Source organism: Acanthaster planci, linkage group LG09 (assembly GCF_054643075.1).
Source record: "Acanthaster planci isolate LZ-2023a linkage group LG09, COTS_SCS, whole genome shotgun sequence".
Taxonomy (NCBI): domain Eukaryota; kingdom Metazoa; phylum Echinodermata; class Asteroidea; order Valvatida; family Acanthasteridae; genus Acanthaster; species Acanthaster planci.
In genome coordinates, this window is record NC_141785.1 from 3475788 (window position 1) to 3502627 (window position 26840).

The following is a 26840-nucleotide window of genomic DNA, read 5'->3' on the forward strand; positions in this document are numbered from 1 at the left end:
TGAAATGCTCTTGAGAGAGATTTCTGCAAAAACATAGAGTGACACAGCATCCAATAAATTTGTCTACGTGTAAGGTCTGTGAATGTAACAGTTTCCGTCAAAGCAGCTGTGTTCATGTATGTCTGAAACACCCAACTGAGCAGTTTCATTTCAATTATAATCAATTTTGCCTGAATATGTCACACCAGAGAGAGGTTTTTCACCTGATGTAACACAACAGGCATTTCTGGAAGTGCACCATGTCTGTGGAGGCGTGTGCATTTTTGAATCTGGGTTTTTCTATTAGCAGTTTGTGTACACCAGAATGTTTAGAGACTTTGAAGGTGCATGCGTTTCCGCGCACATCTGTGTAAATTGAACGCTGACATTAAAAATCACCTGACTTGACGATTCTCTTTAAATGCACTTTCATGCTAAGAAATCCCTCAAGCCTGAACAATGGTCAAGGAAGTGACAAGAGCAGCTGTTTTGTTAGGACACCATCAGGGGAAAAATGCCCCCCCCCCAATTTTTTCCTCTCCTTTTATGTTTTCCCCCCACGAAATCAAAAGACAACTCTGCAACACAAGCATATCACCCAGAGTTTATCAGATTAAGGTGTGTTTGTTGATAATGCTATCTCCAGTTATCAGCTCCCAGCCTTGTCCTATCATGTGGGTTTCTATGCTGCGCCATAATAAAAGGAAAAAAAAAATCTGCCAGCAAAAGAAGCGGGTAGCCAGGAGGAACTTCAAACGTTGGTGGTCTCCTGGTTTTTTTCCAATGACTAATGTATTTTTGGTCGGTTTTTGAGGAGTTTGTTTAGCCATTTCACAGTGGGATAGTCTGGGTTTTTTATGAAATCGTTTTTGAGGTGCAAAGTACAGTAAACTTTATTGGTGTGCCCCTAAAACAGTGTCCTGTGTTTGTTGACTCAAGCTGTGGGTAAGGAATCTTTGCCACCAATCCAAAGGCACATTTCCTGTTTGCTTGCAGGATCCAAACAATCATTCCACAATCTCACAAAGGGGAGAAGGTCCGTGTAGTGGGGCCCAGACTGTCAAGAATTTAGCCTTTGTTCATAAGTTATCCTGTCACAGATGGGATTGCTGTTCGGTGACTCAAAATATTCACAGAAAGAGCGAGATAAGGTTACAGAATTATTGTCACGTTATCGTTCAAGTTCTTGACTTTCCTGAGAAAAAATGTGTTAAGTACGCGCAAAGCTGGTCTTTCTAAAATAAAGCAGAAAGAAAAAGAAAAAGTAAGAAGTTTATGTAAAAAGAAATACTCCTTTGCCACCCGATGGGAAAAAAGTCTGGAGAATTTAAAGGAAAGCTGCAACAAAAGTTTTTTAGAAACAATTTTTATTTAATGTTGCATTTTTCTTCAATGTATGAAAACTCTTTTACATTTCTATTTGGTTAAATGCACTGAAAAGTGTTTTTTTTTAACAATTGAAATTAAGCATACTGGATAACTGAGGGCACTGTCGCTATGAAGTCATCTAGGAATTTAAGACTTAGTTCAGTTTATAGGCTTTTCTGTTCAAATTGTGAACCCCAAATTTACTTACTGAAAACTTTTAAGAGAAAGGGGTCGATGCGTGCTTCTTGCTTTGCACATAAATAACATTAAATCAGGAAAGAAGAGAAAACCGAGTCCAGCAAAATATACTGTGCAGGACTCTTGTGTGAACAAGACTTCTTCCTGGGATGACACCGCAGTTTTGCCCATGCATATGGAAATACTAATTAGCAATATACCAAAAACATGCGTTAACTACCCTTTGAAATAGTGAAACAAGTGCGGAAAATAAGGTTAACTGAGACACAAATGTGCATTCTGAAGGTTTGTATTAAAATATGTTGAGTGCTGCTACCACGTGTACATTTTAAGTCATTTTTGTTGTTTTTTTCAGAAAGCCATGTTGATCACAGTGGGGCACTTCATTTGCGTTATGTGCGACTTTGTGATTGGATATACCAAAAGTCAATGTTAGTCAATTGTGACTCCCTTTTGGTCAGTGTTCCATTTTTGCCATCCCCAGTGTGATAAACAGCAATAGAATGGCAACACCACTGTTATACCCTACCACTGTGGTTTTCAATACTTTGTAAATTTGCTCGTCCATCCACACAGTCCTGGATCCATCAGCTTTGTTTTCCTCTCAGCACCAGTGTACACATTACTGGCCTGAGAACCCCCACTTGACCGCCTGTGTTATTCGCCTCGCTTCTTTGCCTTGAACACCCTGGTTGGCAGGCCAGCCGGCCCGGCTGTTGCATTGGCCAGAGAATCGTACAATCCCTGAGAACCAGGAAATGAATGGTAGTGGACAGAAGGAGTGCTTTTCATCCAAACACCTGTATTGTGTTTGTTGCTAGTGCCATTAAGCCGGCCTGTCATTGTCCGAGGTAAATGGCCCCCCCCCCAGTTTATTAGGACATGTTTTTATTATGTGTTGTGATGTTAATTATCCCATTTTGTCCTTTGGAAACAATTTTTTTTTTGTTGGATAAAGGTGCCTTAACCAAGGCCTGGCTGCCCATTGTCAAACGCAGCTGTTGCAAGTCAGGCTGTTTCCTCCCTGATGCTTCCTCATTCCTCGGCCGTGCCGTGTGTCTGATTGTCAGTGTGCTGCAGCTTTTGTTTCAATAGTCATTACTGACGATGAATCTGATTGGAGAGCGATGTAGATCAACATGTCAGTGGTAGTGTTAGAAGCAGGAAATAAAATAAAGCACTCCCCTCCCCCCTGAATCGATGGTCACATTTAAACAAAAATAAGGAATGTCCTTCCTATTATAACTATAAATTACATCTGAACAAAAATGACCTGAAATGACGGGCAGTTTCTGTAATACTGGGTTGACTTTAATTTCCTAACAGTTTTGTTTTAAACTTGTCTGAATCATCTAAAAGCTACCATCTTGCAAAAACACAATGGCATTTGTGTACATGTGTACATTTTGTACACATGTTTTGAAGGGGCAGAAGCTGCATGTCCATGTATGTGTGAAGTGATGGTAGCTGGGCTCTACTGTCCTCTGAAATCCTTCAAGAAGATCGGGCGGCTTTTCTTTGAGCGGTAGGGGTCTGGGAGGACGAGGGTTAACCTTCAGCGTGGACTGTGACCACAAACAGCCTGCAAGTAATCTCTCTAGTTCCGCATTGTCCAGCTTGTCTTTGTCAGCTAGCAATGCAAGTCGGGAAGTTGCTACATAACATAAACTCGTGAGGGAAAATTGTGTCAGTAGTTGAGGCCCGTGGCTGCATTGGCAGCTCCGTGCTAATTAATTATTCCGTGATAGATGCAAAAAAAGTTGGAAACTTATACACATTGGCAGAGAGCAGTTGTACAAACAAGGATGGGCTAAGCAGATGGTGCACTGTCAATACTATCGTTGGGAAATAATAAGCTATTAATTGTTGAGGTGGCGATGTGTGACGCATCGGCGACAAAGTTACAATTGATTTTGATGGGGGGGGGGAGAAATAATGTAAAAAAAAAAGAGAGAGAGAGAACAGTTTCCAATTGAGAGGTTCTTGGACATTGATCCATGTAAAGTACAGGTAAACCTGTCCCATGCTGCTATCGGTATCAGCAGTCTGCCTACTCTGCTCTGCTGATAAGGAGAGAAAAAAATATGTACATGTATATCATATTGATAGTTACCATAGGATGGTGGACAGGGAGAATGTTTGTCTGTCAGCTGCCCGAAACCGAGTTCCTGCGGCTTTTATCAGGTTGCATGACAACCGTAGAGGTGTGATCCAGAGCTCTTCCAAGTTCCAACATTTTTTTTTTTTGTTTTTTTTGGTGGCTGGCTTCCTATGTGACCGAGGTTCTACATCTTATTTAACAAAGTGCCATGGCCATTTGTTTGTTGGTGGAGTGCAAAGCAGAAGGGGAAGTGGAACGCACATGTACAGTTTCAGTTTTACATTCAGGCATGGTCCTTGAGGGAGGGTACGTTTAGTGTGGGCGGTTAGTCTTGTTGCCGTGTGGGCCCCGTGACACCTTGCTTGAAACCTAAATAAAAAGTTGAATTTGGTGTAATAGTGTAGAAGCAGGTACTTGTCCACTTTGTCCGTCGTTTGTCCACTCATAAATCTACATACATCCCTGTTCTTGTCTCGTTTTTCATCTGTGCTAGAAAGTATTGTTTCTTTTGAAATAAAAACCGTATGGAAGTAATTTCATATTTTGCGCTTTGTAAATGCAGCGATATCGCTGTCAACGTCATTAATATTTTATGGTAGTTATTTAAATGTGATGTTTGCCATGGCTTTTAAGGGCTCAGTGATTTTCAGTGCTGAAATCATTCTCATCATGATATTGCTGTAGTGTGATTAGCGCTGACGTAGTAAATGCAGCTGAGTGACAGGAAATATACTGTGGGGCAATTTTTGTTCATCCCATGGAGTCTGACAGGTGGCACAACAATGTAAGTATGCCATTCTGTCACGACATGCAAGACCAATTTGTTCAGTGGGCCTCCTTGTACTTGGGACTCCCACCACGATATTCATCGTCACAATGCACTTTGAGTGGAAATTCTTTGCTTCTTGACTGTAACAGGGAATAACACATGCACACCCCAAAACTGGACGTTGTTCACCCTGCATTCTATAGTTAGCATTGCTGCCGCATACATTGTACCTTGGGCTGAAGTCAACTCTTATTCCCCCCAACCTCTGAGAAGATAAAAAGGTTGAAAATGTTGATCTCCTGGGGCCCATTTATAGAGAGTAATATTATTATTACCAAGGTATGGACGTGCCTTTTTTTTTTTCCCCTCCCAGTAACTGCGCAAGCTTGAGCTGGCCTGGCTGACTGGCCTGCACTCAGCAGCCCCCTCGTACAACAACCGTGGGCCGCGTGTTGGTCTTTGTTGTTTGCACAATGGCCGCACGGGCTGTTCAAACTCGGGGGTTCGTGTGTCCGGGGTTGCGTGACTTTTGCGGGAGCGGTGTGTTTCCAGGGCTTTGCTCGCTTGGCTCAGTTTGGCATTTTGAGTGATGGCTTTAAAGGGGGACATATGCATGTAAGGTACACGCCCCCGTCTTACAACTCCCCGATAGCAAGAAATATACACATACTTCCCCCCTCCCAATGCATGTATCCAGTAATGGTTAGAATGATCTGCCATGCAATGAATAATGTTTTCCTAATCTTAGTGATCACAGAATTTCCTTGAATATTAGCCTTTGTTGCCCTGTGAAATATGGCCACTTGAAAAATGGTACCCTTAATTGCAGAGAAAAATTCACTGAAAGCCAGGCATATGACCATCCCTGCATGACTATGACTAATGTCACCTGAGGGCAAAAACTTCTAAGGGTTAAATATTAATAAGAATGTGCAGTTTTTTTTAGAAAATTGTCATCATTCTTAGTTTTTTAAAAGCTTTGCTCATGTAGCAGTGAATTCAGTGGCAGTTAATCTTGACGATCAGACCAGATTTTTTCTCCCTTTTTTTCCCCTTCTCAGTGGGGCCCCATTATGTCCAGTACGCACACGTCCCCCTGCGCTGTGCTGTCCACGCTTATTTAATCTAGGTCAGTGGAGCGACCCCCCCACTAGCCCATCCCAAGAATACGCTGAAAAAAATTTTTACGCCATGACCCAGTTGAATCACACTCTGGAATCGAGCGAGCTAGCGAAGGAACGAGCGCGCAGGAATGGATCAGCAGAAGCGAAAAGAATGCACATGGCCTGCGATACAGGAATCATGGGACGGGATTAAAAACCGGGACAGAGACCTTGAGCCTTCCAGTGGATAAATGTAAATTTGTCCTCTCCTTGTTTCCCCCCTCCCTCCCTTTTCCCTGTCTTTGATTTCCCCGCTCTGCTCAGTTGTTTCTGAAACCGGCCAAGCATCTGTCCCAATGTAGCGTGATCACCGAGAACTTCACGGCGCTCAGGATTTCTGTTTCCTCTAGGTTTGTCAGTGTTGGGTCAGGCTTTTAACAAGATTGGAAAATGTCACCTCAAGCCCCGGTGTCATTTTTCACCCATGGTTTTACTTAACCGTTCCCGTAACCAAAACCCCCTTTCCCCCAAGATTAAGTTGGAGCTTGCAAAAATGAAGGAATTGATCAGCAAACTGCAGTAGATTGACTACGTGTACATGTGTATCACGTATGTCTTAAAGCTGTTCACATTGTCAAAAACCAGCTTTAGAAAAATGGTGGTCATTTGTTGCTCCAGGTCGGTAAAAATGGGGTCAATTGAAATGGGAATTTATTATTGCCATTTTTGCTTCTGATAATTTTTCCTAACTAAGTTTTGTGTTTGCAGATTTGATATCTTGCGATTGGTGAGAAATGAGGAAACATTTAGTGCACTGTTGATCATTGTGGTCTGGCTGCTTAAGCACAAATGGATATAGATTTCATTTCCGTGTACCTTGCTGTTGAAATTTGTCAGGTTCATATCAGCGTGTTGTGTGAGAGGCGTGCATTCTTGATACACCATGTACAGGCCTGTCGGTATTCACCTAAATAGCCTTTTAGTTAGTTATATTAACGTCATGCCTACTAGAAGCTGGTGGATCCTTCACTCGAGGGGGGCTGATCAAGACGTCGGAACAGGGACTCGAGATATCCAGATTGGTTTCAGTGAAAACAGTTCGCTGTACTTGGCCTTTTACACGCGGTTGATACGGAGGAAGAAAAGAAAAAACTGCTTTGCAAGAGTATTGCCTTGTATTATCTGTGAAGATTTTGAGCACAAGCCCAACTTTGATCGGCAACCTACGAGTAGCTTTAGTTTGCCCTCTGACCTTTGACATCAGTGATTGATGTCGACCTGCCTGACTGCTCCTTCAATTTGTCAACTTAGCAGTGACCCCCCCTTCAGTTCACTGTGCCTTATATTAATGTTCACTGTTCCTTGTTCAACGATGGATAATCTGTTAACTGCTCAAGTAACTGGTCTGCCTCCCCCACTCTGCCTGAAGAACCCGTCCTTCAGTGAGCGTGAATTACAATAAATTAACGACTGTTGCCTTCAACAACGAACCTAACGGGGAATGGGATAGTGGCTGTGCCGTGCTGCGTCATAGTTTCAGGCGCATAAAAATTATGATTCAGCAGTGAGAAACTTCTAATGACAGCTTCAAATACAAGATACAGAAATTCAAAATTTCTGTATTTTGTCGTGAGCAGGGATGTGTAGTGTACATGTACATGTATATATAGTGTTGTATTTTTTTTTTGCCAAACAGCCCAAGGAATTACTAATATGCATGTTTTTTGAATGATCTTCTATATTTTTTTTATTGTTTTTCATGGGAAAAACATTTACGTATTGGTATGCTACTCTGAATTTCTTTTCTCTTTTAAAGTTACAATTTATTTTGAAATCTTGAAGCATATGAAATTTGAACGTTTACCGGTGCACATAAACTGCTTTTAAATACATTAAGGGACTGGTACGGTAATTTCATTACATGAACTCTTGGCCTCCATGTAGTCATGTATGGAGTCCATGTCGGCCATGAAATTAAGAAAAAAAAATGTAAAAAAAACGAAAAAGTGATATCTTTAAACATGAAATGTAATTTTTTTCCTGCAACTCTGACTGAGTTTTCCCCTGGGAAGTGAATAAAAGGAAAAGCTAACAGTGGTATAAAATTGCATCTTTCAAACTAGTTCCAGACCAAGTTTAATTCCTATTATGATTCGTCAAAATTTCATGTATAGTACAGGTACTTTGATTCGTTGGGGACAGTTTAATTCATGCAGCAAACCCTGAAATATGAAAGTTGTGTCGACTCTCTCTTTCAAATGAAGTACTGAAGTGGATTGCGTGGAAGTGATGTATGCTTTTAATTGAGAAAGCACCTTCCCTTTCTCTCGGTAAACACCATTCATTTTTGTTGAAGTCAGAGTTTTTAACCCTTTTGCGTGAATCTGGAATACTGGGGCTTGATAAAGAGAGAGAGAACGAGAAAGGGAAAAAGCTTCTGTCACAGTTCGTTCCCCGTGGACTTGGATCTATTCACCAAGAGAAAAAGGGGACAAGACTAAGAAGAGGGAATCTGCAGGACTGGTTTGAGGCCAATGCATCATCCAATACGTGTGGAAATGTCACATGCATGTTTCAAGGGGGGGAGGAAAGAACTGGAGAGAGAGGCGATGGATCAAGAAAATAGAATGGTGCGGCTGAGCCGGAGCTCACCCGCGGCGGGAGATTTGGGGGGCACAGGTGAAAAACTTCAAATTGGAGAAGAATGTCTGGTTGATCCAAAGCTGCATGTGGGACCTTCCCTCCCGAGCATTCTCTCTTTTCTCTCTCTTTTTTTTTATTGATGCAATGCAAGAACTGGACGAGATTGAATTTACTGCTCTGAGGCATAGTGATAGCACTGCAGTATTCCAAAAAGCTGTAGCGCGGGGGAAAAAAACTAGTTTATCCTATATTTAGTCTTTTTGGTGGCTGTTGAATGTTTGTGGATGAAGGCAATTTTGCCATGGCACTCCTGCTAACACTTGATGTTAAATAGTGGTATAGCTTATGACTGCTGTTTCATGCTGCCTCAACATACTTGACCTACATTTTAAAATGTAAACTCAAAGAAGTACTTTAGTGTGTACTGTATGTGTTTTATGTGAAGTTAGACAGGTTATACTGGTACCTGGCAAGTTTCACTGCATCACAGGTTTAAGTTATTACTTCAGACGTTCAGTTTTACATTAGATGTCAATGAATTGCTTCACGTTTTGTTTTTGCGCACGTTGCAAGCTGTTTTAGTAAGTTCTTTGTGTTTATGTAGGCTGTTTTAGTCCAAAATTTAGGTTCAGAATTTCAAAGCTTCGAATGTGGATTTTTCTTTGTTGGTGTGATCTTCTGGAGCAAAGTTGTCACAGGCATTCAAGACACGCACATTGAGGCCAAAAAGTTTGTCTGTGGAACAGGACTTGCCCAAATTTTCACCCCGATTTTTCTTCAAGCTCCTAACACCTTCGCGCTGCCCCTCACCTGTCCTTCCCAGCAATCTATAAATGTCCAGGCGTAGGTCACTCTCTTTGCAAATACTACGCGAGCCAACCGTTTCCCGTAGCAACGGATGACCAAGACCCAATAATTGCACACCGCTGTCCACACGAATCAAGCCTTAGCCATGCCTGCCCTGTCCCCCTTCATCTTCTCTGGCAGGTTATTTCCTCCCATTCCGTCTTTCTCTCCTCTTGTTTTTTTTTTTTCTTTTGCACTCGGCTCGCTTGCCCATGCCAACTGACCGCAAAGGACAGATTCCATCTTTAAAAAGAAATGAAAAAGAAAAGGCCAAAACCGCCTGCGGGTCACTCAACTTTGAATTACTGCTGCCCTTCGGGGCCAGTTGTCTCTTCATTGTTTTTTCTCCCTTCTTCACTGGCGTTTTCAGCATTTTTAAGGCAATCCCGTTAATGAAATCTCCTGGCCTGACCCCATCTTAGTCCGAAGCCCCCTTGAGTGTACACCTGTCCATTGCGCAGTTCGGACGGACAGCAAGGGATGAAGCGAACAACAAATTCAGGCATACTCTGTCTTGATGAATAAAGCTTGCAGGTGCTTTGAAGGTGTGACCGGACAGCATTGCTGAGGGACCGGCACCATTAGTTCAGCTACAGATGCGTATGTTCAATGTCTCGGTTTACCAGTGGTTCAAATTGACCACACGCTGTGGTCACTCTGTGCCCAGTAGCATAGTAGGAATCCGTCCAGTAACGTTAAGCCCCTAGGAGTATTCGCACTTAATTGTATTGATTTTAAAAAAAAAAAAGATTTCCCTACCGATCCATCTTCTGTTATTGAAATATAAATCTTTGCAGCAACTCGTTGCTACAGCATCTCCCAGATGTGTAATACAGGCGCTTCAGAATTCTGCGCGAGGTAATTTAGATGACCAGTACAAATGCCCTCATCCGTTAGTTAACTAGATTCTATTTTTTTTGGTTGGTCGACCCAGGTGCAAGCATCGGTCTATCTTTTGATACACATTGCAGGGATCGTGTGATAACAACTCGCCAGCTCTAGTGACTGTTCAGGGGGCCCATGCCAGGAAGCAGTTTAGCGATTTATCTGCGTTTACTTACCAGGCTAGATCAGTTTCAGGTTTAAATTAATGCCAACGTAACCGAAACTCTAGCCGGTGTCGTTTACAAGGTGCAGTGCCTGACGTTTGTATTTTTCAGTCTGTTACTGTGTTAGTGTTGTCGGCAATTCTTCCCTCCACGACTAAGGTTTACATATCTGAATTTTTTAAAAAAGAATTTGGACTTGATTTCTAATGTAAGCCTTGTCATTTGAATTGAGTTAAAAGCTAACCAATATATTAAGAAGAAAACAGTGACACAATTCAGATAGAATGTTTGTAAGTGTTCCACTTAGACTGCCTCTGGTGTGAGGGTCTGCCAGATTTGCAGAGTCACAGATAGGTACTCAATGCTGCCCCTGTCATGTAATTGTATGGCGAACATGTGCCATTACACATTGAATTGCACGGTGTGTCATTGTGCTGTGCATGATTACAAGACATTCCTCTCTGAGGTTGTAGGAATCGACTGTTCAGTTTGTGGGATTTAATCAGAACACTCCCAAACACAAACCTGGAAGAGCATGTGCATGTACCCGGTATGTGCGTGTGAGTTGTAGTGTTGGCTGTGCTTACCTAGCCTATGTGCCTATTCAATTACACTAACACATAATCCACGTTTCAGTTTCGCCCTTGCGCAAGGAAAAAGGGTGACTCATCGGCCTGGCTATTCCAGGGCACTGGGTCAGCAGGGAATTGGACTTCATGAATATACATGAGCTGCTTTTAAAGGGTTGTTGGACACGTTGTTTTGTCACTTTTCGATTTTGTGTGTGCGGGTTTTGTGAGGTGGGAATTAATTGCTTGGAAGCAAATTCTGGTACTTTGCATGTGAAACGGTTTCAATTTTTGAATATTGGATATGTACAGATTGTGCGTGCATAAAACATTGAAAGTTGATAATGGTACTGTATATTGGAGGGTTTCTTTTTTTATGGCTTCAACTTTTACAGACTACTGGAGGTCATGCTCTTTTCACTTGGCATCATAATTTTAGAAGCCTTTTTTGGGTGTAAACATGAACCATGGAGAAGAGAAGATGGATGCGGTTGGAAGTATATTGTGTTTGTTTTGAATATAACATGAAAAATGATGCAAGGTTCCCCGGAAGATGGATAGCGTGGTGGAATGCCATTAATAACTTTGATGCAAATATCAGAAGGCAGGGGCCCACACTACACATGAAGTGATCCAGTTTGCTGTGAACCTTGGCAGTTCCTGTACATGTATTTCAATCCTGGGGTACTCCAAATGTCGTGCATGGAATCTCTTTCAACCGCAGACATTGTATTGGCCCACACAAAATTTGATGTCCTTCAGGATTTAAAGCAGCAGTGGCATACCACGTCGGGAATTTGCACGCTGCAGCCATGACAGCACACATGCATGTTGAGCAGAGTGGAAGTGGAATTGTGTTGAAGGTTGCCCGGATTTGTGCCAAAATCTGTAGCATATCCGTTTAATGATCCCGATGTCGTTATGCATGTTACGCATGTACTTTCCCCGTTTGCCGTCGTGGATTCACAGCCCTCTACCCTGGCATTAATATGATTTGGCCGGATGGATGAACTTGAAAATACCACGCCAAATGTCAGCCCTGCCATGGAGATACCGGTATATAAATATCCCCATGATTGAAAAAACAAGTCTAGCTTGTCGGACGGTGGCGTTGGATGGAGTAACTGGTCATTTGCTGTTGCCCTCTGGGGCTGTTTAATGTGCAGTTTGTCTGCGGTGTGGTCATCAGTCATGAAGGGGTGAAGCCTTGCCTGTCACTCCTCATTCCTCATTCATTAATTCGGCAGTTACACTGTGGATGGTTGTTGTATTTTTTTCTTTCTCCCTTTCCCTCTGCAAAACGTTTTAGCGCAATTATCGTATGTTCCACTCATTACTATTCCCCTGTTCTCACCGAAGCGAAATCCATCTTATGCGGGTCGTCCACGCGGTGCGCGCACATTGTGCCGGCCCACAGTGCTCTTATCCACCCTTTATCCTTCCAGTCACCCCCCCTTCCCTTTTTTTGCTCCAAGAAACGCTCAGCACCAGGACGTAATTGAAAGTAATGCTCTGTGGCCCTCCAGGACCTTGTGCTGATCTGCAGTCGAGCAGACGGAAATCATTGGAGATTGGTTGGGGCATGGTTGGGGCAAGAAGTGTTGGTTGGTTGCAAGGGTCATCCCAATGAAATTGCTCAGTCCTGCGTTTTTTGTTGTTTTTTTTTTTCAAAAGCCTGCCCTCCGCCTTCGTATGTCTTCGCTGGGAACTGCAGACTATCAGAAGTTCCCCCTATCCTTTATTTTGTTTTCTCACTTCTTTCAAAGCGCACCGTCAGTTCGTAGCTTCCAGGGAGTTCCGACCTTTAGAAATCCCAGGGGGGGAAATCGGCCCCTTGTAATGAAGGATCACACATATTTATCCACCGTGAATATGATTACAAACACTCCCTCTAATCATCCACGTACCCACGTTCAGCGTGTACAGATGTACAGTGTACGCTGTGCACCAGCTAGTGCAGTCTGTGATGTGTGTTTCCTCCCTCGTGTGGTTTGGGGGAGGAATTAAAAAAAAAAAAAAGTGGCTAAGCCACAACTGTAAAATTGATCGTGCTAGGATAGACTGGGCTTGGAATTCCTAATCTGGCCTGATGATCTCTGTGCATTCTCTGAGGATGTGTCAACTGTCATGAATGTTTCTTTTTTTTTTCATTTTAGAGTCACACGTGGCTGTTGCAATTCACTGCCGTCACTGCACTGTCTGTGGCGTCTTGCACTCAGTACCGGAGAGATTTATTTTTGTTAGTGATTTATATTCACGTTCTCTCCTTTTGTCTTGCTTGATTTTTTTTTGGGGGGGGGTCTGTAATAGAGTTGATTCCTGTGGGGCAGTTTTACTTTATACTGTGTGCTCCTGAGCAAGATCCAGTTTTTCTTCATCTTTTCGTCTTGCAGCTTTTTATCCCATATGCACGCCAGGTTGGCCTGGTTTTTCCTTTGTAACTGTTCATACGTGTACATTGTATGTACATGTCGAAATGAATGTCCCTGTATTTAACACTTCAGAAGACTGAAAGTGAATGAAAAATGGTACATTTTGTCACACAACTCCATCTCCATCTCCAACTCATCTCCAGATTAAAACGTGATCATATTGCAAAGCCCCCCCCCAAAAAAAGAAGTCCAGTTCGGAAATCCAGGGGTTTTGGATGATGTGAAAAAGCCCAAAGGAATGCTGAACTTTAGTTGATCTGTCCACAGAGAGATGGAGAGCTTTGAAAATTTAGTGTTCCTTTGCAGGCCATGGTTACCAAGACTGTCTGCTCATGTTGTGTTGGCATGATTTGTAGTATTATTGATTGGAAAACCAGGGAAGGTGTTAATCCCATAATCACCACAAAAGTTTCCTTAACTGGCCCCTGTTATTGTTGGCAGCTCTTTGTTGTCTGGTGCCCTGTCAAGTGAGGCACTTCACACTTGTACCGTTCAGCAGTGCAGAGGCCTCGGGCGACTTTGGTTTGCATCCATAGGTGGTTTCCCTCAGAAGGGAGCTGAAGTCTTGCTTCGCAAAATGATACAGCACTTTTCTGACACTTTCCCAAGAGGGGCTTATGTTGAAAAGAGAAAAGGCTGAAGAACCAAGCATGTGGCAGAGCTGACCAGCTTTGCACTAATCCTAAGCTTGCATGCACGGGCATGGTGGAATAGATTTGGAGTGCCAATGTCATATTTTGGTATTTTGGTGTGGGCAGGATTTGACTTGCGAGATGCCAGTTTGTGGAGTGGATTGAAATGAACAGATGGTGGGAATGGGCCGCTGTCGCCACTTGTAATTTAATTGAGGGGAATGTTGTTTCGCGCATCGAAGCATTTGTGTTTCATTGGTTTCAAAAAAGAAAGAAAAGCATTCCTGCATGCTGTTGTGAAGGAGTGATACTCTACCATCCATGGTTGGGTCTCATCCGAGAATGCCTCAAACTGATTGATGCATCCACATCTGATTGAACTAAATCACCCTTGAATACTTTCTTGTGTCAGTTTTGCTTATTGCTGTCAGAGAAATCTGAACCTAACATTGGTCTTGAGTTTGACTATGTCAGGATTGCCTAGTTTTTGTTCGTGTAACAGTGAATATTTCTTGTTGATAGAGGTTGTGTATTGCCGGTGTCTCCATGGTGTCTCAGAGGCAGTTTTTGTTATTTTCATTTAGTTACAACAAATGCACAAAAGGTTTTCTTGAGACTACCTCGGTGATACAAAGCTGTTATTCTGTCCTAACAACAGTGCTGCTTTATTGTCGGTTCAAATTGTTTATATTTTAATTCACATGTAAATGTATGTCAAAGTTTTCAACATACACATAGAATACTAGTAGGGCCTGTAGTGTTACTCAGGCGTTGGCTTTGGATCTTGGGGAAAATGTGAATTATTCACGGTGACATTTAACAGTTCATTTGACTTGTCTGAAACTTTACACATAGCCGGAGCATGTCTTGACTTGTAAATAGTTGTCACATTTTGGTGAATGCATTGTCGCATGGTAGGGATCATGGGTGAAACACAATCGGCCTCCCACCTGTGATGGGGCCCAAAAAACTAGCTATGTTAGGGAACACGGTACATGCATTTTTTCATATTTGTGGGAAGGGTGCGATTTGTAGGCAAACTGTTGATGGATAGGGTTATGCCTAACCATTTTAAGCGCGTCACATCATGGATGCCTGACGCACACTTCACACGGTGGTCTAACACTTCCTGTCCCCACAGATTGCCCAGATCGGAGAATTTGATCTGTTATCTGGCAGGCTCGTAGCGTGTCCCCGTTATTAGCTACATGCCCATACTTTATGTGGTGTGATTGCTTATACATACTGCATACGCTATGTCAATATTGCGTATTTTATCCCTAGTCCCAGTCAGCCCGAGCACTTGGTGCACAGGCATTGGAGCTTTCGCAGTCCCGTGTGTACGTTGAATGTAGTATTCATGAACTACGTAGTGTCAGTCGTGCACGCTCATCTCCTCTGCTTCTTTGAGGGAAGGATCCTGGCCTTCGAGAACCATGAGAACCGGCGTGACTCCTGGGACCCAGTTTTCTAGGTGGCAGTTTTTGCATCAGAAACTCAGTCATTTGTTTATCTTACTCACTCAGTTCCGAGGACTCAGATTATCAGAGCTTTATTCTGTATTGAAGTTAAGTCTTTGATATTTGTGATTTTGAAAAACTCTGAGGACCTGGGATTTTTTTACGTATTACATGTTCCTAGGCGCTTGAGGTTTGCAAAGGCTATACTTTGTCCTAGTACTCCACCACTCTGAGGACACAGGAAGACCTAGACTAAGTACTCTCACTCAAGACCAAAGATAGGGCGGGCTTGATGTACATATTTAAAGGAATTTGTTGCTCAAAAAAGTGTAAATAGCACCCCTAGCCTCCTGCTTAGGTTTCGGTTCCTTGTTCCTCACTGGGTTTCAGTTTCTTGTCTCCTCCACCTGGTGCCCTGCGATGGTCTCTTGGGGTCCGGCCAGCTCAGATATCTCTTGTTCTATTCCCAGAATCTAATCGGGCCGGTGTCAATGACCTCTGTCTGTATCCAGGGGTGACAGCCGGTCTGATGAGATCCAGCAGTTCATCTGGGCTTCAGTTGCGCCAACAGGAAATTATCCGGAGGGGGGAATAAAACAAAACATGAAAAAAAGGTTTCAGTTGAGGTTTACCAAAATAGCATACATGTAGCTTGGGTGTGAGCATACAAGAACCGGTAGCTGGGTCTGTTCAGTTCCTTATATGTTGTTCTTGAACATGTTGAGTAATGCACTGTGTACAGTTTCCTTCCTCCATTGGAAAATTCCACACTACTAAAATGAAGTAATTAATAATGTGTTGAGAATGTTTGAAATGTTCAACATTTAACATTTATTTCATTACTTAAGTGCCATTTCTGTTAACAATATTCACTAGCGCTGTATATATCAAAATAATAAAGTAATGATTACACATTCAGATGCTGACAATGGACAGATGGATGCATATACCCCATGTACTGTGCATGTAGGCCTGTTACGCAAACATTCCCTCACTTGGCTCACTGTGGGGTCACTTTGTGGCATTGAAAGCTCTACATTATGCCAGTTTCTTGGTTACCCAATTTGCTGCACTGGTCTGGGTTCATGGTTTTTGCCTGGGATTAAGCAAGGGTGGCAGTTTATCATGGATTACATGCACCCACCAGTTTGAAGTTTATACCTAAGAGAAGGAGGGAACCCTTGCATCAGGCATGACATCAAGGAAATTGACACCGTGTTGACGTGGACTTCTGTCGCATGCGGCATTACTGTACATCAAAGGTTTCCCTCTCCTCAGTAGAGGGCTCCCTTCAATGTTGAAGTTATTCCAGTCCCTACTTCATGGGTTTCCTTGTGACTGTGTTCATCTCCAACAGATATACCCAAGCTTCCCTTTCTAGTTTTGCTAGCAAGTTGCCTGAATCCTTGGAAATCCTCCGCTGTTCTGGAAACCCATTGGACCATCATCTATTCTAGTGTCAAGGGACATTGAATGTCTGATTAATAACCATGGCTTGACACCAAATTGTACACTGCCAGTGCTGTTGCCTGTCCCAGGAAATTGAGGAGAGAGCATTTTGAGTAAAATGGCACTTTTTTAATCATCTGGTGTGAAGAGGCAGGGAATTGCCTGGAAAATGAACTTGACACATGTAAAAATCAAGTCACTTTTTAACCCATTTCTCTTCTGTTTGAGTACTTGAATGGGACGAAAACACACCATACCGGTATGTTCAAAATTGAATGTATGAAAAATGCTAATTAACAAATTTTTTTTTGGGGGGGGGTCATAAAGGCAAACATTCAAAGGGCTATGGAGGCTTTGCATGGCAGTTCTTTAGTTCTACCGGGAAACCTCTTTTGTGCATACCCCATGGAACATGGCAGCCACGCAAACCCTCAATAATGAACTTGATCATTCGTTTGTTTTTGATTTACTGAAAAAAAACCAGCAATTTACAATGTTGGTTTTGTTTTGAATAATTTTTTCCCTGTGTCTTTGTCCATTCTGGAGCTTTGCCTCCTGATTAAAATTTTCATCAGAATACTGACCAACACTGGGCTTTTGTAACACAGGCTCCTGTCATCACAGTTACGCTCCCTGAAGTGCATTGAATGATTTACAAGCTTGTAATTTTAAATGTCCTCGCTCTGACCTGGCTCACACTAACACTCGGACGCATGCCCCACCACTCGATTGTAACTCGCACCAGCAGTTTACACAGTAATTACCTGGCGATACCAGTGCAACCTTGGTAATAAAAACGAAACCCATCTAGAGCTAATAATTTATGTAATCATAATTTTCCAAGCTAGCGAGGGACGGCAACACTGCTGCTGCCACAGGACGAGCTGTTATATGCGTAGGTGGCCTGGATGCATTGAAAAAAGGACCCAAGGTCGGGCAGGGGGGTGTAATAGCTGTTTAATTAAATGACACGATAACGACGCTGCCTCGTCCAGATGAAATTGGCCTTCCGCCCGGCTTGCTCTCTGCGTGATCGATGCACAACGGCCAAACACCATCTCTTAAGATAACAACCATGGCCAGGTCACCTTGGCCAGGGGAAAAAATAAGAAAAAACTGGGGACCCTGCACAAAGATCTTAAGCATACAAATTTAATTGCTGTTGCTGTAATGTTGCTTATCTCAGTTGGCTGTCCAGTAAATGAAGTGGTCATTTCTGTTACACTTTAGATTTTGCTTCCATGTCCTGGAAGAGAACTTGCACAACAGCATCCTTTTGTACATGGATTTGTAGGCATTCCACAGCTTTTGCTGTACATCCGGTAGCTACATGTAGATTGAATAAAAAAAAAAAAAGCTAGGTGGGACCGGTGCAAAGTCTGGGTACTGGTAGCTTGTTTTGCCTGTCAGATCCTGAAACCTGACTTTGCAGTGGGAAATCAACAGGAACTGTGAAAGTTTTCTCTTTCATTACACTGCACTCCTGTGTTCATCAGGATGCAATGGGAGTAACTTGTATGGAAGACAGACTGCCGAGAGCTACGTGTACATGTACCAGTACTTAGATTGAAACATTCCACACAATATCATTGAGCCCTTGCAGACAACCAGTCACAGTCTTCACAAGTCTACATTTTAGCTGGTAACCCGCTGCAGATGGGTCACATAATATTGTACATGCACAGCAGGCATTTTGGAAGTCTGGCACCACCCTATTTAGTATTCCTGGAACACAATAAAAAAAAAGGGCTTCCCCATGAATAAGGTTTGTTGCAGTACCGGGCAGTGAGAAGCAGTGTTTTATTTCGTCTGTTGTTTCTTGCCTATGCTGGCTGACATCAGTGATTTGATATTTTGGGGAAGGGACAGAGGTCACAGAGCATTTATAAGGATGAGGGCTGATGTCCAGCATTCGTCCAGCCAAACTCCCAGGATTTGTTATCAGCAACCTGCACTTGGGTGACCTGTAAACCAGTGGCATTTTCTCTCCACATCAACACTGTTAATGGGTGTCCATCGAGCGTAATGGATTCACCAGTGGACAAATTCCTTTGGCAAACACCAATCAGGGGTCAGGAAGTGGTTTTGCCCCATTAGGGGAAAGCATCTCACAAGCTGACGGACGAAGATTTTAACGACTGTGGCCTTTCTTTTTAACCTCCCCCCCCACCACTGTGCTTCCAATCCGGCCCTGTCATGAAATCGTTATCATCAAGCCCGCATCCCGTCTGTTATCACCAACCCGTTCTTCTCTTTCCAGCGACTTTTTTTCTCTTTAAGCTCTCTCTGTTGTCCTGACCCTTCCCCGTCCTCTGCAGAAGCTAGTCTTTCATCTTTGCCTCTCTTTTTCCCCCCCCCTCGGCTGCTCTTGCCCCTCTATCCTCCCGCATCCTCCTCCGTGGCTCTGGATACCTTCTCATCAGTCTTCATCCTCTTCCCCTTTCTCATCTGTCCTGCTTTTTTTTTTTTTTTCCTAATCGTCGACCTAGCATCTGACATGTTGTGCCATCACCGCCGTGCGCTCTGTAGGCCTTGTTTCTTCCTTCCGCATCACCCGAGAGTTTTGCATCCTGATTTTTTTTGTCTTTCTCGTGTGCCATTAAGTTGGTTTATCTGGTTTCCTTTGGCAGTCTATCTGCCGATTACATCTATTTCCACCCTCCCCTTACACCTTAAGAATCATCTAGTTTCTCGTTATTTCTCATCATCTTTGTACTGGGTCCCCCCCCATGCATTCCCTTAACTGAAATCCTTCTCAACCTCTTCTCCCTATCTCAAGCAAGGATTCTCCCTCTGTTGCTTTGACCTGTTTGTCTTTTTTCCATAGTGCAGGCTACATTTTGATCCGTCGATTTGTTTCTAAATTTTTAAGAGTAGAAAAATAAATCACTTCAAGAGAGTGCAAGGCCTGTGGAATTCTGTTCCTTTTTTTTGTTCCAGAAAGCTTCTAGTGCAGGGCCTGTGGAATTCCGTTCCTTTTTTTTGTTCCAGAAAGCTTCTTGTTTTTGTTTGTGATAGCTCTTGTACCCTCATCTAACTTCCAGTGACTTCTCGGTTCTGGCAAAATTCATGGTCAACATCACCTGCCAGCCTACATATGAAAAAATAAATCTGAAAGATGTATGTTGTTAGACCTAATTTTTGTTTTAGTCTTCTGTTGTGGGGATCGTTTGTGTCTTTCAGGATATGAACATTTGTGAATTGTATCCTAGTATATGAATATATACTATATATATCATTGCCATACTGTAATACGTGTTTGTATCAGTGATATTGTTCCTTTTCTGAACTTCAGTATTATGTCAGTGCCTGGACACATGTCTATGGATCCAAACATGCTTTCATGTACATGTAGTTGTTTACACAATTCATGTATTTGACTGAATTTTTTTAAAAATTGCGTTTACCTTTTAAAAAATGAGAAACTCTGAAAATGGCCTTCTGAGGGCTCCATAGATTTCTTAGGTAATACTGTGTATGAAGGACAGACGAATATTGAGCGTATCTTTCAAATGGCAACATACCATCAAGTAACCAGTTCTCCATAGCTTGACACTCTGTGCATCATTTAACTCCAAAGTGTAATGGATGGTTGCACTGTTGGTAAGAGGGGGAAAAAGTACCATCCACAGCCCTGCGTCACTTGAATAATTGACGCGACTGAATGATCCATGACCCGATGCTTACCGTTCCAATGATGCCAACATGATATGTGTTGGAGGGAAGTACAGTAATGACCCGTCGCGAACATTAACTTTGGGCATAGTGCAAGGGACGCATACTGTATTAGTCACGTTACTAATGGCTCCCCTCGGAACAACCGCCATTAATTCTCTGCAGAAGGCTGGTCCGGATGGCTTGGCGTCACTGGAAATGCTCAGACCACGATCAAAGTGGAATCGGGAGCAGCATTCGTTCAAGACATTGTTTCCCGGTCGAATGCTGCTTCACAGCATTTGGTTTGATTGTGGCAACACTAGCTTACATCATAGCTCCATGCTTACATGCAGGTCTTCAAAAAACGTGCAGTCCTTTTCATGTCTCTTTGACCGCTCCTGATTACTATTTTTAAAGGGACAAAGAGGTTGGCATTGTGTTCAACTGTCGCCTTACCTTTGATTTGGGTATCTGTTTCTTGTCTCTTGATGCTCCAACCAAGTAAAAGACCTCCCATCTTCACCTTTGTATCATATTGTTCATACGTAAGGATTAGACCACGTCATACTCAGTGTGCAAGTGCACACGTGTTCGTGCTGTAAGTTAGCAACAGTGTAATACTTTCAACTGAAGCGAAATTCGTCGCAGACGTTTGTGACGTCAAATGTGCCTCAATTTTGCATTCACTCATAGCGTGGCCTCAATAAATGAACAGTCTTGTTAAGGCTTAACCCAGATTGTACTGGAATCAGACTTGTCGGGAGCTTACAGTTAGTTGAATGCCACAGCCGAAGATGGATACAGACCCAAAGTGATGAGAAATGGACAACTGTACATGCACCAGTCAATGTTTGTGAATAAAATCGAAACAAGAACGAATTGGAGACAGCCGTAATCGTTTTTGCAGTTTTTGTCGTGAAAAAGTGATTGTGTTTGAATACGTTTGGCCCACAAGTGATCAATTTTTTTTCTCTCTGTCCATCTGCAGCCGGTGACAAGGACAAAGAAGATATTTGTGGGTGGACTGGCCGCATCAACAACACCTGAGGATCTTAAGAACTACTTCCAACAGTTTGGCAAGGTAAGTCCCCTTTTTGGGTGCATCTCTTCTCTCCTGACAGGAATTTTTTTTTGGGGGGGGAGGCGTATTGCAGAAACTGTGGAACTGCTGAAATTGTTTCTTCCCAACATTGTATCAGCAAGCATTGCAGTATTAAAAAGAAAATCAGGCTACCCGCCAAAGTTTTTTTTGATGGACAACTCCATAATATTTGACCTTAACATCAAGTGCGAGTTAAAAAAAAATCCATGTGGTACCCTAGGTGGATGTGAACCAAGGGCTTCCAGAGTACATATGTGTACAAACATCAGCCTCTCTGGTTTAATGGGCTTAAAACAGTCAACATTTTTTGGATTCTGTGAATGCAAGAAAGATAACCCAGGTTTTTTTTTCTTTGAGTTGGGGAAATGTCGCTGTTACAATGTTGGGAAGGGCAAATGACTGTCAAATTTACAGATTTTTGTCAGATTTTTTGCTCCTCTTGGGGCATACTTAGTATGAGTGAAAAAAAAACCTTATTAATGAAACCCTCAGGCAGTTGAAAACAGTTCATGTCACACATGGCTTTAATTTGGAGGTAGCAGTTGAAAACTCCAAAAAATGTTTGCATTCCCCAACCCCCCCCCCGGCAGATGAAAACTCTGGCAAAATGTCATATCCTGTGGTTCAGTCATATTGATTTTGAAGTTTCTACTTAACGGCGTGCCCTCAGTGTGAAACGGTTTTCCACTGAGTGAAAAGTTATCGACTAGCCCCGCAAATCTGCTTATTTGCGTAGCAATGGTTCAGCTGTTATGTGACTTTTGTTCAAGCTTTTTCCACTTTTCTTTGTGCGTTGATGCAAATCAATAATATCGTGAATCGTTACCAAAAATAGGATGTGATTGCTCCAGGCAGGGAGAGGGGTCATGGGATGTTTTATATTCACGTGACTTCAGGTGTGTCATCTCATTCTTTTGGGGGGCTGGATTTTTGTTACCGTTTTGTTTTTGTACCGGTTTCTTGCAAAACCAGCGAGTGTTTTGTGAACAGTTTGTATTCGCATCACCTGTGAAAAAATCCTATAACATGCAGTTTGATGTTGATGCTGAGAGACAGACCTTAACGATAGGGAGTTTGTATCCTTTGAGCAAAGCAAAGAGGAATTGAAATGAATCAAAGTATTTAGCACAATGATGCAGCTTTGTGTGGTCCATTGTGTAATAGTGTTGCATTGTCCGAAGGAAATTTTGACCCATGCTTCAGGATGAAGCTTACCATGATTACTCCTGGTTGAATTGATTTTGTAAAAAAAAAAATAAATTAATTATTGTTTGAGATTGAAACTTGTTATTGCTCACCAAAGGGCATTGCGGATCCAAAATCAATCAAGGAAAAGTTTATTTATCCACTTAGTATTGGTTTATAGACTGTATGCAGTATCTCACCCCCCTTCCCTGATCCACGAAAGAGGAAAAACGCAGTCACACCAGCAAACAAAAGACTCCAAGTGGGTACAATTGGCACAAGTAGAGCATGGTTCCTGGCTGCTTGCGTCATTGAGTCAGCGCTGGTCGTGCAAGGTCTTTCACAAAGCTGTGTTTGGGAAGTCCTGTAGAAAGCCAATTACGACTGGCGTAATGATGGGAACCTCTCCACAAAGAGCATTTGTGTGGGTCGTAAAGAGTCACCATCGTGGATAAAAAAAAGAGAGAAAGCCTAAACATGCAGATCTTGTTTTAAGTTAACAAGACCTGTTTTGAGCTGTGTGAATGCCATACCAAGCCAACCATTTTTTTTGTCTCTCCTAGAATAACATGTTGAGTGGTGTGTACTTGTGAAATAGTTCAGCTGCCATATTTTACACTTAAAACAGCTGGCCGGAGAATAACTGTTCTACAAATAAGGGAAGGGTGATTTGCTAGGAAATGTCTGAAGGTGGCTTTTTATTTAATGGACATTCCTGTGCCAACCGATATCTGGGATTTTTTTTTTAATGGCAGAGTGACCGGATAAGTCTGGAGAGCTTTCCATCAGTGTTCTGGAGAGCTCTGGACATAAAAATGGAGAGACTGTTTGGAGAGTGAGTTGGGAGGGATTATATCTTGATGGTTGTAGATGTTGGAAGAGGGGAAAGATTTCACGTCTTTGAGCTGGCCAGAGGAACTGAATAAACAAAGGGTGCTTGGGAAACATTTTTAGAATTTTTGGGGTTCAAATTCACTGACTTCGTGGGTTTTTATTTTTGTTATCTGCATGCTTTTGTCTCTGTTGGAGTGTTGTTTATAATATGTGCAAATGAAATGGTGAGATATCGACCAGAATACCGATTCCTGCAAACGTTGAACTTGATAGTGCCATGGTATTGAACAAATTGTGAGTGTTGTAGTTTGTGTTTTTATTTGGTTTTCAGGAAAAGTGGAAAAGTGACAAATTTGACGAATTGCAAATTTCAGAAATGGTTGCCGTTTGTTTGAGTTCGTTGTTACTGCATTTTATCGTCAGGGCCATTTCTGGATTAAAAAAGTGTGAAAGGGTGGATGCCCTAACCTTGTGTGATATCAGGCCAGTTAAAACTGCCTTTCTAAATCAGCATGGGAAATGGACAGCCTTGGGAACCAGAGTTCTTGTGGGAAGAAAGGAAAATAAACCAAACGGGACGACGTCAGCATTAGTTTGTGTTTCTTTTTGTAAAACCTAATTTGCTGTGGGGGAGCTGTGTCTTTGTCATGTGACGTCTGCTTTGGTGTGGTTTCAGCTCTTGTTTATTTGATCTGGGAACAAGTGTCAGAGGGTCAAGCTGGTGCCAGAGAGGTGTGCATAGAAAGAAAAGGATGCCTGGTTATACGTGTGACATCATGTCACTGGTACTCCGCATTCGACCCTGTGCCTGAGACTGAGGTGGTAACCACCTATCCAAACTGGGAGAACCACTCTGTGTCCAACAAATTATGCATGGTGTCTGCACTTCTCGCCCTATATTGGATGTGCACCAAGCTACACCTACTGTCCCTGGCATATAAAAAAGGAACCTGCACTGGTATTCTTTGGAAATAAAACAACCAAATCGTTTAAGCAATGGGTCCCCCCCTTGCAAGGCTGTCTTGCTATTCATTACATGTGGAATGTGAATTGAAGACTTTACTCGCTGGAGTTCTTTTGTGCTAGAGTTTTGATGGACAGCTGTAGCTTAGTTGAGGAGGTTGGGGCTGTCGAGCAATCAGGAAGTGTGTGGTTTTCAGTAATTCAGTCTGGTAAATGTAGACACCTTGTAGTTTATACTGGATCTTTAACAGTGAAGTACAGTGTACCTGGCTGTGTTTTGAACAGTGCAGGTGCTGTACTGGTAAGTTAAGAGTTTAGGAACCACAGCATAGTGTGACTTGATCAACCTATATGTACATGTACATGGCTATAATTTGACTCGCCATCGCGGTCTTGCTTTTGTCTGTGTGGTTGGGGTTTGTCAGCCATTTGGCCACCAGATGGTAGGCACCAGTCTGTTGGTTGGAAGAACTTGTAACTTTCAGATATTTCAGATATCAGGCCATTAGATTGGTCTTGTTCCCTGAAGTGAGTTTGGGCTGCTATTTGCAGTTTTAGGGTCTAGACAGCAGTTTGTTGATGGAATGTGATGCGATTTGGCCGCCTGCCATATCTGCCTTGTTCTCTTGCTCCTTACAAAGACTGGCTGTAAGGTTAACAATGCTGGTCATGAAGATCCTTATAATTTGGAACCCATATTGAAAGGTCAGAAAGTCACTTTGGTGCAGAAAAGACTTGCCTCAACAAAGTAGGTTACCAACCAAAATCCCGATGATGGCTATTGTTCTTGAACGGTTCCCTACAGCTACATGTATTTGCTTAGCATGTACATTTTGCAGGTGGCCCACATCGCCTTGCATGCATTACAAGAAATCAAAGATGGCTACCACACTGTGTACTGAAGGACCCTCATGAATACATGTATGGACCTTGCAGATTCACCTTGGAAGAATAATTTTTCTTTTGTATCATTTTTTAAAAATTTACATGTACCATGACCTTGGGCATTGCTACATGCATTACTCCCACACCATTTCCCTGGGATCTGCCCCCTTGGAGGAGTGTTGGTGGACCTTTCTGTCATAGAATTGTTAATGGGGGGGGAGCAGATTGTGTGCATTTAGAAACCGCTGTGCAGGAGGCTTTGCTTAGCCAATTTGGATCGTTCATATTCTGCCTGGCCAGAAATGGAGGTCAGATATACATTCAAAGCTTGCTGAGCTGTGACATGTGAAGTTTGAACCTACCGTATGATATCTCTTGTGTGGGAAGTTTGGAGAGCGTCCATTTTAAATTCACACCGAGAGCATTGCGTGCTGATGTTAATCCAGGCATGACATGGAGTGACGTGCACACCATTACAGAAATACGCTGGTGACAAGGTGTAAATGCAGATTTCAACATGCGTCTACGTATATACATGTATATGTACCTCACCATTGTAAGCCCTTCTGCTGCAAATAGTCAGGCATTGAGCCTCCATTTCCCCAGTGGGTTTTTGCTATTGTATCAGGTGTATTTGTCTGTTGACTCCATTTGTTCCCCTGGACAAAAGCACTGGCTCTCACAGATGATGCTGGAGAGGAAGACGGACATGCAACGTGGGAATTAAATCGTGGAGAAAAAAAAAAAAAACGAAGAAAGAATTGGAATTATTTCCAGCCGAGCAGAGAATGGTTCTCAGTCTTCCCCAGGGAGTGTTTAACATTGATCAGAGTTACGGCATATGAGCGTTTACTGCTCTCGCCTCGCATGCAGGCCTCGCTGATCTGACTGGATATTGTTGTGCGCTCTCCATCCGTTCATGTACCGTGCTTCTCCAACCGGAGCTGGGAAGCTTTTTTTCTTCTTTTTTTCCCCCCTTTCTCTCTCTGTCTCTGTCTCTCTCACTCTTGAAATGCCGTTAGAGTGTCAAATTCGGTCTTGTTGGAGGAATTGACTTGCGGCAACCTTGAGCAGTTGAGCGACTGTGGTGGGCATTAGAGATGCAGCAGATCAGTGAACTAAACGGAGACGAATGCTTTCTCTTTCACTCCTTCTTTGCCAAAATGCTCTCAAGGATAAAAAATAAAATGTGGACCGTTCAAAAATTTAATGGTCAATAAATAGCAGAAAAAAAAAGAAGAAAAGACAACAAAAGAAAAAAGCTAAAACTGAGGTTAAAAAAACCCCAAAACACTCAAATCCCCAAAACTTGCCAAAAACATGTTTGAAAGCATGAACTCTCTTCGTGATGGTGATTAATGAGCTATTCCTGTTTTTTTTCTTGCCATCTTTTGTACAGAATGCAAACATGGTACCAACTGATTTTTTTTATACTTATTTATTTGGCAGGATGCCATTTAGACATCTTCAAACTCAAGATACTTTGAAAACAAAATCCTGTCTCCTAATTGTGTTTATTCTGCGTTTGCCCCGCTCTATTATGAAACTTGGAGATTTGGCCAAAAGAAAGACAAACACTACATTTTGGCTGTCCGCTGTTGGCCCAGGTAATACAG

General features: G+C 42.6%; 1 protein-coding gene across 9 annotated transcripts in view; it reads left to right on the plus strand.

Annotated features, from left to right (window-relative positions):
* Nucleotides 1–26840, plus strand: part of LOC110986756 (RNA-binding protein Musashi homolog 1-like) — a 169505-nt gene that overhangs the window by 28162 nt on the left and 114503 nt on the right. For all 9 annotated transcript variants that reach the window (XM_087140817.1, XM_087140819.1, XM_087140824.1 and 6 more), the window contains one exon: nt 21244–21336. In XM_087140817.1, the coding sequence (XP_086996943.1) occupies nt 21244–21336 (93 nt within the window). The remainder of the gene's footprint in view (nt 1–21243; nt 21337–26840) is intronic.